The sequence below is a fragment of the Sphaerodactylus townsendi genome, linkage group LG02 (genome assembly GCF_021028975.2).
Source record: "Sphaerodactylus townsendi isolate TG3544 linkage group LG02, MPM_Stown_v2.3, whole genome shotgun sequence".
NCBI classification, from domain to species: Eukaryota; Metazoa; Chordata; class Lepidosauria; order Squamata; family Sphaerodactylidae; genus Sphaerodactylus; species Sphaerodactylus townsendi.
In genome coordinates this window covers 139,563,637-139,580,134 of record NC_059426.1, presented here as the reverse complement: position 1 = coordinate 139,580,134, position 16,498 = coordinate 139,563,637, and the positions used below count along the sequence as shown (strand labels likewise).

At 40.3% G+C, this 16,498-nt stretch overlaps 1 protein-coding gene across 4 annotated transcripts in view; it reads left to right on the top strand.

Annotated features, from left to right (window-relative positions):
* Nucleotides 1-16,498, top strand: part of SLC25A21 (solute carrier family 25 member 21) — a 346,209-nt gene that overhangs the window by 308,721 nt on the left and 20,990 nt on the right. For all 4 annotated transcript variants that reach the window (XM_048487003.1, XM_048487002.1, XM_048487004.1 and 1 more), the window contains 3 exons: nt 2,463-2,529; nt 11,506-11,565; nt 15,938-16,045. In XM_048487003.1, the coding sequence (XP_048342960.1) occupies nt 2,463-2,529; nt 11,506-11,565; nt 15,938-16,045 (235 nt within the window). The remainder of the gene's footprint in view (nt 1-2,462; nt 2,530-11,505; nt 11,566-15,937; nt 16,046-16,498) is intronic.

The window sequence follows — 16,498 nt, the reverse complement described above, 5'->3', positions numbered from 1 at the left end:
GTGTCAGCACAGGAGAATCCTCAGACTGAGGATTTCCCTACCTGGACCCCAATGCCCCCTCGAACTCCTTATGAATGCCCTACTGGGGTGGTGGAATCTGGCTGGTGGAATCCTCAGACTCCTGAGGATTCTCCTGCCTGAAATCTGCTACCCCAGTGTGGCCTCTTCAACCCTTCCTCAGTGAGGAAGAGCTGTGGAGGCTGTGCAGGGGAGGCAGAGGGTTGCCCAGTTCAGCATCCCACCCCACCCTTGTGGACTCTACTGTGCCACCCCAACACAGCTTCCACAACCCTTCCTCAGTAAGAAAGGGCTGCAGAGGCAGTGGTGGGATTCAAATAATGTAACAACTTGTTGTTTATAAACACAATTTTAACAACCGGTTCGGCCGAAGTGGTGCGAATCTGCTGAATTCCACCACTGTGCAGAGGTCATGCTGAGGCACAGTCCGGGTGAGAGCGTCTGTCTGTCTGTCTGTCTGTCTGTCTGTCTGTCTGTCTGTCTGTCTGTCTGTCTCTTCCACGCTGTGGAAACTATGCTGGGGCAGCAGAGTTTAGGGAAGTGCAATTTCCCCAAGGGGCTTAGATAAAGATTGTGGAACGCTTGTCCAGCCCTCATGGGGGACAGAAGGAGAAAGAGAGAGAAGGGAAGTGACCCAAAGGAAGGTGTCACTGAGATTAGTATTCTGGAGAACAAATGACCAGAAACATGAATGGATAAAAAAAAGTCAGATTACACCCAGTCTATCTCTACACTAACTCTCTACTGTTCTCCCCTGAGATTCCAAAGTCTGTGCTAGCATTAAGCAACATTTCACAATCATTCCAACAGCTTTTATATAGAGGAATGTTAAAAATATGATCCTGTCTTTCTGCCTGACATGGTATGATTAGAATTATCAATTTCCTATTGGTGACTGGAGATCTCCTGCTATTACAACTGATCTACAGGCCAGAGGCAGAGCAAGGGGAAACTGTGCCCGGTGCGCACAAGCACCCTGTGCCCCTGCAGCGGTACCACCCATCCCCACCACAGAATGCCCCTGCCATGCTCCCTCCACGGCTTGGCCACACCTCCGCCATGGCTCCTCCCAGGGCATCGCCCCCTGCCCTTTTGGCGCTACGCCATTGCTACAGGCAGAGATGGTCAGCTCACCTAGAGAAAATGGCTGCTTTGGAAGATGCACTCCATGGCATTATACCTCAATAAAGTCCTTCTCTTCCCTAAGTCCCACTGTCCTCAGGCTCCATTCACCAAATTTTCAGATATTCCCAACCTGGAATTGGCAATTTTAGGTACAGTCAACCCCCCCCCCCTCAGAATCCTACCATTTCATTCTGCTGCATGTGTACACAAAATAAGACAGAACATTGTACTTTCAGCTGATTTTCTGTTATCTTAATAATGAGCTGTGTTTGTTCCACTTTTAAGAGCTCCTTTACTTAGACTATTTCCTTTCACTAAATGAAATCCTTTCAAGTAGTGTGTAGTGCCTAAGGAACGCCGTGGTGCAGAGTGGTAAGCTTCAGGACTACAGTCAAAGCTCTGTTCATGACCTGAGTTTGATCTTGACAGAAGTCTGTTTCAGGTTGACTCAGCCTTCCATCCCTCTGTGTACCCAGCTTGCTGGGGATAAAGTGTGGCTAAATGTGGAAGGCAATGGAAAGCACCCCATAAACATAGTCTGAGTAGTAAATGTTGTGATGTGACGTCACCCTATGGGTCAGTAATGACCTGGGCTTTTATCTTTTAATAACCATGTCAGTCACAAAATGGCTGCAAAAAGTCACATGAGGAGTGCATAAATCTAATTTAAGATAAAGCGCCCATTCACTTGGTCTGACATAATTGTATTGCTCTCGTTTTAGGAAAAGACAAATCTAATAGTAAAATTAAGTTGTCACCATTTCTGCACATTGTATGAAATTTGCAAAAGTCAACAGCCCACTCTCAAAAAAAAAGTCTGTCATTTTTCAGGTGCAATACATTATCTGCCTTTTTTAAAATATGTATTTTATTAAATATTATATTTCATTATATTTTAATGCCTTATCTTTTTGTTTTTGCTCCTTCAACAAAGGTTATTCCTTTACTGAATGAATAGAACAGGCATCTAATCTGCACGGATTTAGTGTGGGTTAAATTAGTGTTTATCCATTGCCAGTTATGGTTCATATCCCAGTGACGTAAACCCAGATTGGTACAATCCTTAAAGAATTTGTTCCAGTTGAGTACTATTGAAGTCAGCAACATTATCTCAGGGGAAGCAAGTTAAGGACTACAGCAATAGTTACATAATACATTTAAAAAAACATAAATTCACTGTTAACTGTAGGGCCTGTCTTAAAGAATTAAGAATGCCTTGAGATTAGTAGTTTAATTCTGAAAAGAAAACAGAATTATGACTTGGATAATGTTCTTACTTACCTTGTCTACAATTTTCATTGTCTTCCTTTCTTCAATAGATTGTTTGGTTTCTACAAAGGCATACTCCCTCCAATCTTGGCAGAAACACCTAAGAGGGCAGTAAAGGTAAGCCTTTTTTTTTTGCTTTATTTAAAAAAAACAGTCCCCACTGAAGCTGTTAACTCTTGCTACTGTAAGGTAATTTACATTTCCCCTAAAGAACCCAAACTGAAATGGTCAAGAACCTCTGGGTGACATTCATTGGTTGTTCCTTTCTCTTTTTCCTACATTGTTTTCCCTTCTACACAGTGATTATAAAATTCCTTAGGGCATAGCGCAATGTAACAGCTTGCCATTGATGTAACTAACATCTATAAATCTGTACAGTCCTTTAAAAAACTGGTGGCAATGACTTCCTCCTGTGGTAGTATTCATAAGTTAATTATGTGCTATTCTTTTATTTGTACTAAATTGCTATCATCATAAATGTCCTAGCTAGAACCTCCCCTCCCTTCTTTGTGTTGACTAGAGTCTTGTTTATTCCCGTAGTCCTTGAAACTGGATATATTTTGTATTTTTGTTCATTAATTTTTGTGCTATATTGATATTTGTTGCTTCTAAGTTTGATTCATTGGTGTTATCAGTTTATTAGTTGGAATTATCTTTTTTTTATAAGCCACCTTGTGTACTTGCAAAAAAAGTTGGTGGGATAAAAATGTTTTAAATGAATAAAGGGCTTGCTTATAGTCAAATTTTATTTTCATTGTTTTCCTGTTGTGAGGGTCTGTGAACCACCTTTCTGAAGTTAAGCAGATATGAGTGTATGGTCACACTCAGATGAAAGATCGCCTGGAAATGTTTTGCAAGCCATCTGGTGGTTAAGAGCAGGTGAACTCTAATTTGGAGAACTGGGCTTGATTTGTTTCCCCACTCCTACACATTTCTGTTGGGTGACCTTGGGCTAGTCATAATTCTTTGAAACTCTCTCAACTCCACTTATTTCACAAGGTGTCTGTTGTGAGGCGAGGAAGGGAAAGGAGTTTGTGAGCCCCTTTGAGTCTTCTTACAGGATAGAAATAAGGGATGTAAATCCAAACTCTTCTGAAGATGGTGGTGATGGAGGTGAAGGTGGTGATGGTGATGGTGATGGTGATGGTGATGATGATGATGATGATGATGATGATGATGATGATGATGATGATGATGATGATGGAAGAAAGATGGAATATAAATGACATAATGATCTAATGTTTACATGATAGATTTAGGTTTTTATTTTAAAATATTCAAATCCAACACTATTCATAACTGAGAAAGTTGTCAAAATAAAAATGCATATTGGGATCATATTCATGAGAACTGTTGTTTTACGTTTTAGGTCATTTGGGAGACCTTGCTTCTCTGTGACCTTTGTTTCACCTTTACATTCTGGTTTATTCACTAAGGAATTACAGATATTCCCAATTTAATAGAGGCATGTTAGGCAGAGAAAGAAAAGAGATGTCATCTGACGCCTCAATTTCTCATGCTTGAAGGTAGTACTAGATGACCTTTGGATTCCCTTCCCAATTTAATATATAAATTGAAGTTCCATTGGGGTAATTTTGTGCAGCTGCATCTGTACCTGCCATTCACATCTTGGAAAGCTGCAGAGAAAGGCTGCCTTGAATTATAAAACTGCTGTGCTGATAAAAGATCACTCAGATAAACAAACAAGGCAGAGTTCCTGTTGAGAAGAAAAATATAATTGACTATTCCTTTGGTAAATCCATTTGCATGTAAAAATAAAGCCATTATAATTAAGGTAATATGTCACTTGGATGCCATGTGTCAAAGACAATTTCTCTTTGAAGACTTTAGATCCTTTGTCTGTCTATTGGTGCCTCTTTCTGTCTCTCTCTTTTTCCCCCTTTCTGAAAAAAAAGCTGGTAATTCTGAAGGATGAAAAGCCAAACTTTATAGCCCTGACTTAGTCTGGACTTGAAGAAAAGACATGAACAGAGCCAGTACAATGGTTAACAGATGATCTTGTTGGGCAAATACATATTTTGCATGTGTTCCCAGACATTTTTACCTTAATGTTTTTGAGACATATGGTAAGTACTTTGTCTTTTTTTCCCCTCTGTGAAACTTTGATTTACTTGTATCTTTGCCATATGGACAGCATGGGTTATTAGATACATTAGAGACATGTATTTTGCAATTATTTTTTCTTGGATTTTGTGGAGCTATTTTGTTTACTTTAGCAAAAAAAAGCTTAACAGAAAAATATTGTTTCAGACTCTCATGATAAAGATATGCTTGTCTCTTAAACAACACGAGCTATGGGAACAAACACAGAAAGATGTTTATGAGTTTGTACTCAGGAGCATCTAGTTTTCCGCCACTTTCTTGGTATTCATTTCAGCTTCAGGTTTTTGGTTGTTGTTTTAAGTTCACATCACGTGAAACCGAATTTACTGCTTACTAATTTTTATGATTATGGATTTAGGAAACCTTTTGGTATTTTGAAGGCATTTTTTAAGAATAGAAGATTACTATCTTTGTTTATACATGTAATATAAATTGAGGGCAGCGGGACCTGAAAAATACCTGCAGTTGCCTGAAAATTTAGTAGTGGCATTGACCAGGAAAATTCTTCATGTGGTAATTTGAGTGTACAGTTTGAAAAACTCATTTGATACTATTTCACTTTTGCTTTATGCTGCTTAAATGGTGAACCTCCTTGTTCTTAAATAGTTATACTGATTTCATTAAGGCTACTTCAAAACAGATGATTTAAAGACTGTTTGATGTATTGACAAAGGCTTTCACAGCCGGCCAGAATCAATTGGCTGTTATGGGTTTTCTGGACCATGGCCATACAGCCCAGAAAATCCACAACAGCCAACTATTGTTTGAAAGGAATTGACCGTTTCTAAGTGTCACAAATTTACAACAGTGAGTGCTATCATTTATTGAAGGAATTCACTCATGAAATGATACTTGACAATCTTCACGGACATTTTTTTTGTTTACATGATTGGTAGATTTAATTTGTAATATTTGTATTTCATACTTGAACAAATAAAGAGATCCAAAATCTCATCTGTATGAAGGAAGCTATTTGGGCCTCATTGAGTTGCTTGTGCAGTGTCAAAGAGAAGTATTGAAATGTACACCCTTTCCACAACAGACAGAATATTGTAATGTGGTACATAGTAATGCTGGATGTCTAGGACAGGTTGCAAAAAGAGGAAATTTTCACAGAAGGAGGATTTACCTGTAGTGTTGAATACTCACTGAATTGTTAATATGGACCCAGCTCATGGGACTGCAATTGAAAGTAGGGAGAAAAATCTGGTGTGGCACAATGAGCTTGATGTAAATAGGCCACAGTCCAACTGAATGAACAGTTTCCAACATTTGGCATGAAGAGGTCAGGGACTCAAGCATTGCTGCGCCCAGATATTTTGCTTGGTGAAATGCCCCAGCCCATCTGTTAGGTGTAATAGGAGAGGAAGAACAACATGAAAAAAGACTTATGCGAGTTAAAACCTGTTATCCATAATCCTTGCTTATCCTGGAAGTAGAGACAATCAGCCTAATTTCTGGACTGGTTAAATTGCCCCCTCCCCACAAAAAAACCTGAGGCTTCTTAAGGAGTCCTCTTCCACCTGATATATTTGCATTGCAATGAATTTTCATGGCACCTGCTCCTTAAAACATCCAAAAGTGGCTAAGCATCTGCAGTTCCATTTAAAATGACTTTAACATATCTTGTGACCCTGTGGGCTTATTTTCAAAGTACGGGAAGAAAAAGAAAGTTTTAAAATAGTGTATTTATAAAGGACCGGTTGAACAAGACACAGAGACTTCCAACAAAACCATGTGTAAAATATGTTAAAACTGAAAATGGTTGTACTGAGTTGAAATTCTATGGTGTATTTGCAACAAGTGTTCTTTGGTTTATAAAGCAATATTAAGCCTCAGCATTCTGGAAATGAGAAGTACACAAAACTTTATGGTTTTCAAATCCTGCGTGGTCCTTCATGAGGAAGCGCTGACTGTTACTCAGGGTAGCAAGAAATTCTTCTGGTTCCCTCAAGCCTACTTCAGTGCCTATCTTGATTTAATCAAAAATCAGTATGGTTTACAGTGCTGCCCTCTGCTGAACTCTCTGACACCTTTATCTGATGGTTTAGGTACAGTGGCCATTTTCACTTGCTATGCATGTGCTTGCACACAATATTTTGTAATGTCAGATTTTCAAAAATAGTGCAGGCTGCATAAGAAAGGAACAGAAAGAAAACTGGGTTCCCAAATCAGTTTGGGAAAGTGTCAGAGATTCTGCATGTAAATAGTAGAGTTGCAGAAAAGTGTGTCTCCACCGTCCATCTTGAAGAATAGCAGGAAGGGTGAATGCATAATTAAATGCAAATGAAAATCTTACCAAATGTTCAGAGTAGTGCAGAGTAGTGCAAGACATGAATTGGTCAAGCTACAGTAATATATAGCCAAAGTGGAACCAGACAGAAAGTTGGTTGTGGTGGATTTTCCGGGCTGTGTGGCCGTGGTTTGGTGGATCTTGTTCCTAACGTTTCGCCTTCATCTGTGGCTGGCATCTTCAGAGGTGTATCACAGAGGGAAGTCTGTTACACACTGTGTCCAGAGAGAAGGGAATGTTTGGGGTATGTATTGTTCATGTCCCAGGGTAGGGAACCAATCAATAAGTGTTTGGATGGAACTTGTTATACAAAGATGTGGTTGATAGTATTGATAGTATTTTATTTGAAAACTCTGAAATTCTGGACAATTCAGGAGGTTACTTTGTCAGACTGCACAGGGAGGCCATTGAAATTCACAAACACCAAGACAACTTCAACAGGAAAGAAGAGACTCTGATAATTAACGAAGCTTGGTTACCAGTACTTAAAAACACCAAAAGCAAACCCCAAGGGCATCCTAAGTTCATGAACAATGGGCTCCACCCAAACACAGGATTTACATTTACCAATACTGCTGCTGCTGCAGGGCATGAAAATGTGAATCACTTCCTGGACTGATAAGCCCCACCCACAATACAATACTATCAACCACATCTTTGCATAACAAGTTCCACCCAAACACTTACTGATTGGTTCCCCACCCTGGGATGGGCAATATATACCCCAAACATTCCCTTTTCTCTGGACACAGTGTGTCAGACTTCCCTCTGTGATACACCTCTGAAGATGCCAGCCACAGATACAGACGAAACGTTAGGAACAAGATCCACCAGACCATGGCCACACAGCCTGGAAAACCCACCACAACCAGTTGAATCTGACCATGAAAGCCTTCAACAAGATAGAAAGTTGTTTGCAGACAATTCCTAGACTAGAGACTAGTGTGTGGAAGGCAAAGATAGACTAATCAGTTGAATGCAAAGATAGACTAATCAATAGGCAGAAGATGAAGCCCTGAGAATGTAGACCTTTCCTGGCCAGAGGCAGAGACCTAACACTGCCTGTCAACAACATGCACCAATGCTGTACATCACTGTTACTTACTTTCTCCTAAAAGGGTCTGGAGCTTCAGCTCACACAACAGTGTGTAAAGCCGTGGATTGTAAGCAGACTAAACTGGCAGTTTCTACTATTTCCCTTTCCTTCTGCAGACTCTTGTTTTTACATTCCATGTGTCCCCGATCCCCTGATAGCAACATTTCATACAGATCAGTTGGCTGCATTAGTAGGGAAAATACAGGAAAATTCTGTTCTCCCATTGGAAATTTAGCCTGAATCCAACACAATGAGAATATTTCTAGAGATGGTAGTGCTACCTTTATCAATTGTCACCTGTTAAATTCAAATGGAAGACATTAAAATGAGGACCGTTTTGATTTTCTAAAAATAGGAAAAGAATAAGTTATGATACTTTACAAAACATGCTGTGGTGCAGGGGTATCAAATTTAAGTGCCTGGTATGTGGCATCATTGTTGATTGTAGTAACAGCTTAGTGGATTTCCTAGCTTACGTTGGAATAAAAGAATGTAGGGCAGGATGATAAAATGGTTGCCATGGTTACCACAAGTGATGATAGAGCAGCTGTCCAAAAGAACAGGACTGTAGGAGCTATTCTAAGAACATGGAATACATTTTAAAATGCCAAGTTATGAAGTGTCACCTTCTGAATAAATCTATGAGGAAAGAATATGCAGACTTTAAAGAGGAGTTAGAAGCAATCTTCATATAGAAGCCTGAACTAACTTTTTTTAATGGCACAGTGCCCCATGAACAGATAGTGACGAGAATACAGGAAAAGAATTTACTATTTCAATATCCAGAGATATTTTCCAGTTTTTAGCAGAGTTAAATGTTTTTTTTTGCAACTAGAAACACAAAAACAACTGGGGTAAATGTCAGTATATGCAAAAAGAAGTAGGGTGAATATCAATAATTTATTGGGATTGGAATTCAAGTGGTATTAATTGACTGGGACATGTGACTATACCCTGTCTCAACACAAGAAAAAACCTTAATGTAGAATTAATCCACAGCCAATTCATGGACCTTCATTTCACTAGAAAATTCCACTGCAAAGGGCAGTCTTGCCTTCCCAGGGGAAGACAAGAGAAGAACATAAAACTTAAGTATTGGGACATTAGTCTAATCGGTTGAGCACTTGGCTTAAGTGGCTATGCTGGGAGTGCCCAAAAGGGGGAAGGTAGCTGATTAAATTACAGCTGTAAAATAATGACAAAGTAAATGAGATGGTCTTTAGAGAGGCATTAGTTAGAGGAAGAAGTTTCAAGTTAACCCAATTGTCCAGGGTTGGGGGAATCCCCCCTCCCTGGACAATGCCTCTGCCTCACTTGTGCCCCCGCCAAGTTTACCAGGGGTAAGGAAGCCAACAGGGAGCGCAGCAACAAGCCACCATGGGACTAGGCCAAGAGACAGCAGAGGCCAGCGGGGCAGGCTGAGGGGCCGGCCTGAAGCCATGGGACATCAGTTGGGCTGCAGCATGACCAAGAAAGGCAGTGGCAAAGCCGCATGGCCCCAAACGGGCTGCAGGGGGGGCAGCCACAGTTCAGGGGCCTTGCCACCAGCTGGAGCGGAACAGCACCAGGGCACACCGGTGGTGGGCCAGCCTGAAAGGGTAGCCCTGGGCACAACAGCAGGACACCCAGAAGACACCAGGATGGCCTGCCATCAAGCCCTGTCCAACCCCCGAGCCAGACAGGCCTGAAAGGCCCAGAGGGAGCGGGAAGCTGAGTGGGTTGCCGGGCTGAGATTGACTCAGCAAAAGCAGCCAGGTTATAAAAAGGAGGAGGTGGGGAGACGAGGGGTGGTGTTTGGAGAGGCTAGTGTGGAGTGGGAGGGAGGAGTGTGCAGATGAAAAGGACAGGAGTCCAATGTGAAACTATGGGGAGAGCGATAGTGGAAGAGGGTAGTGGCACAAAAGAGAGGCAAGAGGGCTCTTTGCTTAGGAAAAGGCAGCCACACTGTGGACCAGGAAGCTCCTATGTGCCAGATGATCCCAAGAGACAGGGCCAGAGGGCGGCTCAAATAACAGCTGTGCAAGGGAAGGTTGGTTCCTAGAGAAGCTGGGTTGGAGCCCCACAATACGAATACAGGCAGAAACACTTGGGGCAAATCAATTTAAAAGTCCCTTGCCTTCACAGGGTGGATAGTCTAGGGCTGGAGATGGGAATGCTTTCCAGGGCAAGGGCATTTTGTTAACTTTAATCCCTTTCAGAAGGGTGTGAGGCCACTATTTGTGAGGCAGATATTGGGCAAGGGCAAATCCAGACAAGCTCTTATTGTGTCCTTGTGGGTATACTAGCCAATGGAGAAAGTGGATTCCCCATTTTGGCAAGCAACTTCTAGGCACCCCAAAGATTGGCAGTATGGATAGAGACACTGTGTCTTAAAACAGAGCCACACCCACCCAGCATGGGTCAGTCTGGTAACAAAAGATTTCTAAAATCCTGTCTGTAAGCATCCATGGGTAGATTTAAACTAGATTATTCCATCATCATCACAAGGAAGATACAGTGCAAGGATTTGTTCCCTTCAAACAAGTGCATTGACACCCTTAAACACTGGAGAAATTGTTTTTGAAATTGTTTCATTGGCTTCCTGTGTTAGGGGGTGCAATTTCACTGCTTGCCCTGGGCATTATGTTCTATAGATATACATCTAATTCTTCCCCATTACTCAAGAAACTGGACAATGCTCCTTGTTTTGTCATTCTGTTCTGCCAATTTCATTGTTTCCCTAGATTGCATGACAAGACATTTTCAGTCTTGCTTAAGCTGAGCATATTTGCAATGCTAATCTGAGGCAGAATATGGATAAAAATGCTCATTGATATGTGCATTTGAATGTCATGTTAGTCAGCTATGCATAATTGAAAACTATGCACAATTGCACATCTTCTAGTTAGTAATTACAGGGTTCTTCTTTCTCTAATTGTTATCCATTTTATCAATTTAAACAAATTAAGTATATGCCGAACTTACAAAATCCATTGCTGAATGTTGTCAAGATCGCTATTTTAGTAGTGCACAATCATTTCAAAAACATTTCATCTTGTTTCTTCTTCTCTGTGACCCTTCTTCTTGTGAATCATTCACATCCTTTATCAAAATCTCAATTGCCCAGAGACATCTTGCTGAGTACAAATATTGAAATTTTACAATTGATTAGTCTTGAAATTAGATTTTACTAAGGAAGGGACTCAGTAGTTTGTCACTGAAATACGTGCTTATTCTTTTCATATCTTTGTAATGAAGATTCTGTCTTTGCAACTAGCAATTATATATATGATAGATGGCTGGTTAATTTTTGGTGAAACTTGGAAAGTTTTTCCCCCTTTTTTCATTATATAGAATAAAATGTGGTACTGATATAAATTGGCCTGAGAACTGTACAGTATAAGGATGCATTTTTAAATATTTGTATATTTCCAAGTCTGAGGACCAAATTTATTTGATTTAAGTTTAAACAAGTCTATCTATAAAGTCCTGATTATGTGACAAAGTACAACCAGAACAAAATTTGCTTCCATTGTCTTTTGTTTGATTAATATAGACAAGCAACTTGTTTCAATAAAGATTTCTACTCTATTCTTTCCAGTTTTTCACCTTTGAACAGTACAAGAAATTACTGGGGTATATTTCAATGTCACCAGCATTGGTAAGTGACAATATGGCCGGGGTTGCTTTTTTCTGTAATAACGTTTGAATTTATAGTGTGGGGTGAGACAGACATAGCAATTTAATAGCAAAATTCTTCCTCCCTGTTCGAATGCATCAAGAAGAGATTAACACATTAGTCTTAAAATGTGTTATATTGTACTGGAAAACATTGAAAGATGACAATATATGTAAAATGTGAAGGAAAATGCATGCCTTGCCATTCTTGGCCTCGGGATCTTAGATTTATAAGGCCTAGACATTTGGCAACTCAATTGCCAATCCATGTAGATGTTTTTTATGCTGTTACCAAAACACAATCTGGAACAGTAAACTAATAGCAACTCCTGCCCATCTGGATTATAGCTTACTTGGACAAATAAATTTGGGGACTGGAAATATTTTTGGAGCTTGGCTTTTACAATGGAAGTTTTATGACAAGCACAGAAAGTAGATTTTTGTTTGTCATTGAGGCAAAATAACATCTATTTGAGTGTATATAAGCAGTTAACATGAATGAAACTTTGTATGAAATGAGACTCTGAAATGATTATTACTGCAGTTACCTGATAAACCATAAAGGGACAGTTTTGGAGAGGGGTCATGAATTCTTCTCTTCCTCTCTATGGCCCCTTTCGCACATGCAGAATAATGCACTTTTAATCCTCATTCACAATTGTTTGCAAGTGGATTTTGCTATTCTGCACAGTAAAATCCAGCTGCAAAGTGGATTGAAAGTGGATTGAAAGTGTATTATTCTGCATGTGCAGAAGGGGCCTATCTCTTTTTTCATTTTGTGGATTGTTATCTATTCTAAAAAACATGAGATGACATTTAAATTCTTAAAGTTTCAGTGCATCTTTTAATCAGAGAGTAGCCCAACTTCATTTTACAGATGTGAAGTTCAAGGAAGAATTTTAATAAATTATATTTCATTGAACTGTGTGCACTGTAGAATAACCTCATGTTCTAAACCCATAATACCCCAAGAGATTACAGTAATGTCAGAAATGTCTTGCATATAGAAATGGTGAGGGTCCATAAGAGACATTCCTCTATCACCCACATGATAAGGCAGGGAAAATGTTTTGTATCTCACAGAACTCACAGGAAACTGTTTATTTTTCCGTCTGTATTCAGAAGCATTCATGCTAAAAGGTGCTCAGAGTACTGTTCCTACCTTAGATCTTTACATTCCACACTTTCATCACACAGATTGTTCCCCTTCTTGAATGGGAACTAGGGCCATTTCCACACGGGCAGAAAATGACGGCCTGGAGACGGTAAAAAAGCCGTCTCCAGGCCGCCATTCGCACAGGGGGCGCAGCTGCAGCGCAGCCGCCCTCGCGCCGCCCACCCGGCCTGAAGCCGGCGTATTCCCAGAGTGCTGGGAAGCGCTCTTTTTGGGGATACGCCGCCTTGAAGCAGCTGCCGAGCGAACGGCACCGGCTTCACGCTGCCTCCCCCACCCTGCACTTACCTTCTTCCTGGGCCTCCGGCGCGTCGCCGAGGCCTGGGGACACGCCCCCCTGCCCTGCGCCGCTGGAGCAGGTGCGCAGGGCCAGGGGGGCGTGTCCCCAGGCCTCGGCGACGCGCCGGAGGCCCAGGGACACGCCGGGGCGGCAGGGCGGCGGCGCTCCGTGGCGCCGGTCCCAGCGTCTTCGGGTCGGTGTGCAATGCGCCGACCTCGCCGTTTCCGCCACCGTGCGGAAACGGCCTAGGAGTTTGTCTTCATAGTTGCTGCATAGACCCGCATGGGAATTCCCTTGCTCAGGCCCATGTTTTCCTGAACAGGAGACCACTCAGTTACAGGTAAGCACAACCCTGTTTGTGCCTACCCAAGAGCTGATTGGCTTTTTCAACTCCAATAGAATTAATCACATATTTAGGAATTGTTGTAGGGAACCCTCCCCACTGCCACAAAAGATGACTGGCCCTGTCAAAAGCTGACAATGTGTGATCATTGTTCAGTGAATTCTTTTGTACATGTTTGTGAGGTTCTGCTCAAGCAGATCTCTGGATCTGGATCCTGGTAAGTGATAACGCTTAAAAATGGTGTTTTAGAGCCTTAAGTAGCACTGGATGGTCCTTTGACACTCTTCCTTTTTTTGTGTGTGAGCATCGTTCCCGGCCACCCACAAACTACCTTTGGTGTAATATTTTTTTTCTTTACATCTGTATGAGCTTTTCTGGGGGGGGGGGGGTTGCATCTCAGCTAACAATAAATAATTGGTTTGTTTATCTGCATATTTAGATATAGACTGTCACATTCTAAAGGTTTTGAGTGGATAAATTCTACTAAAATCAGAATACGTTTCAGAAAACATAAGAAAACACACACACACACACACACACACACACACTTTTCTTTGCTAGTTTAGTTAAAATTACTAACATTGTTTAACTGAGAGTCTATATTAATTTGCTTGTCAATAACCTAAGAATAGATTATGGAAGTATATTCGTTAGCTGGCTTGGGGGGAATATTCAACACAATTATCTGTTTGAAGCACACTTAGTATTGTTGTATTTGATTTTATAATGTATTAACATTCTTTGTTGTTTCTTTTATTGACTTTTTCCTTTACTTACTTCCTCTCTCTCTCCCTCTCTCATCCTTCTTTCTTCTTCTCTTTCCTTCACATTTATTAGTTTGAAATGTTGTAACTATAATTGCATAATTGCATAAATATTTTTCAAAAAGAAAACATAAGCCATCTGAGAAATTCAAAAGCTAACCCATACTGACAGATCAGAAGGCACTTCCAAAAAATAATCAGATCTCCTTCATACATCTTCTGGCAGCAAAGTTACCATCAGAAGAGAACATATGAAGCTAACATATAAGTTGTCTTATACTGAATGAGTCCACTGTATTATTTACTCTGATTGGTAGGGCAAAAGTCGTTGTACAGACTTGCTACCTGAGATTCTTTGAACTGAAGTTTCCAAGCAAAAGATATGCCCTTCCACTGAGCTGCAACTCTTTCCTGGGCTGTGACATTTTTCTTTATGTTTAGTCAGTTAAAGAAGCATGTTCACAGCTGTAACCAAATGGAAATGTAACCAAATCTGGGATTTCACCTATTATTGGAGGTTTTGGGATCACTGGTAAAATAAGCCTAAATCACACAGACAGTGTTTCTCATGAGCAGAAAATTGAAACAAACATCAGCTTAGTAAAGCTCAAATTTTGTGCTGCCAAAAAAATGGAGTACAGAAGGTCCTGCCCTTTCAACAGAGGTTACTTGAATGTAATTAAACAGGGAGTGTCATTTTATTTATTTATTTATTTATTTATTTATTTATTTATTTATTTATTTATTTATGCTTTATATCCTGCCCTATCCCCGAATGTGTGGCCAACCCAAATTCATCCAGAATGCTTCCATGACCATATGAGAATTTGAATTTGAACCTGGGTCTTTCAGATCCTAATCCAACATTTAGCCACTATATCACACTCTCTTTGTTACCCTATGTGCACATTCTGCATGTTGCTATGGTGTGAGTATATGTTGATTAAAATGTATAGTATATTAGAAAACACCACAAAATATTGCATTGCTTTAAATGCACTCAACCCATGTGTTAAATTATGACCAGTACGTTCAATGTTATGAAAAACGAATGTTTTAAAATAAAAACTTGAGTTGCATTTATGTGATTTTTTACTACATTTTACTGTAAGCCTTAAGTGCCAGTTGCACTTTATTGCATTATATTAACTACCAAAGCACCAACTTGTTTGTGATGTGGTGTATATATAAGTAATTATTACTGCTATTACCAGTACTCCACTTAAGCCTTTTCAAAGATGAAATTTGCCCTAGAGAAGTTTTCTTCAAATCAGGTTTTTCGTTAACTTAGGGGACATTGTAATATAGCCTTGTATTTTCTTTTACGTTTACTACCTAATTAACTGTTTTATGCACTCCTTTTAAGAGCAATCTTTGTGCCTACATTGGACACAACATAATGTGCAAATTATTCTTCAAGGAGTGCATACCCTCCTTAAATAGAAGGTGGAAGAGCTGCTTCCTCACCTCCCCGCCCCTTGTATACATTTCTGAAATAAGTCCCAAAGCTTTCTTTTGCTGCTACATAGAATGTGTTGTTGATGGGATTTTGACATTTTATTTTGAAAATTTGGAATGTGGTTTGTGGCTTGAACTGTCAACATCTAATCAAGGACAAAAGCTGTTTAGTAATGGTATCCCACTGCACACGGGTAGGTCTCTCTCTCTCTCTTTTGCTCTCTGTCTCGCTTTACTTTCATCATATCAGTCAACTTAATGCTCAACTTCAGAAAGTGATGTGTAGGGATGCTTTACCACAGTACACATGAAAACTGATTGATGTAACTCTTTTAGGCATTTGCCGTTGCTGGCTTGGGATCTGGATTAACAGAAGCTGTTGTGGTGAACCCTTTTGAAGTGGTCAAGGTTGGTCTACAGGCAAATCGGGATGCTTTTGCAGAGGTATGGCAGCTGAAAGACCTTTTCTATATATGGCAGTGTTTAGATGATAAGTATAAAATGTGTATAAGTACATTCACTCAGGGTACTTTAGAATCAGCAAGGATCCCAGTGTAAGTACTTTAGAATCAGCAAGGATCCCAGTGTAAGTGTTGCCCTCTCAAAATAGGTAGGAAAGGAAAGTTGACAGGGAAATATGTCTCTGGAACAGGCTTGTCCTCATTTCTCTAGAGTAGCCTTTGCTTTGTGGCAGTCGGAAAACTGACTTCAGGTTGTACCACTTGAGCATAAAGGAAAGAAAAGCGAAGAGACAGGAAAAACAAGGGAGAGGAAGAAAGGAATTTGTTTTTAAAAGGCATCATCACTCTAGATTTTACAGTGGATAAGTAAGCCTATAATGTGTTTGCTTTTGCAGCCTTGCCCAGTAAAATCTCAAGGCATTGTCATTCTATAAGT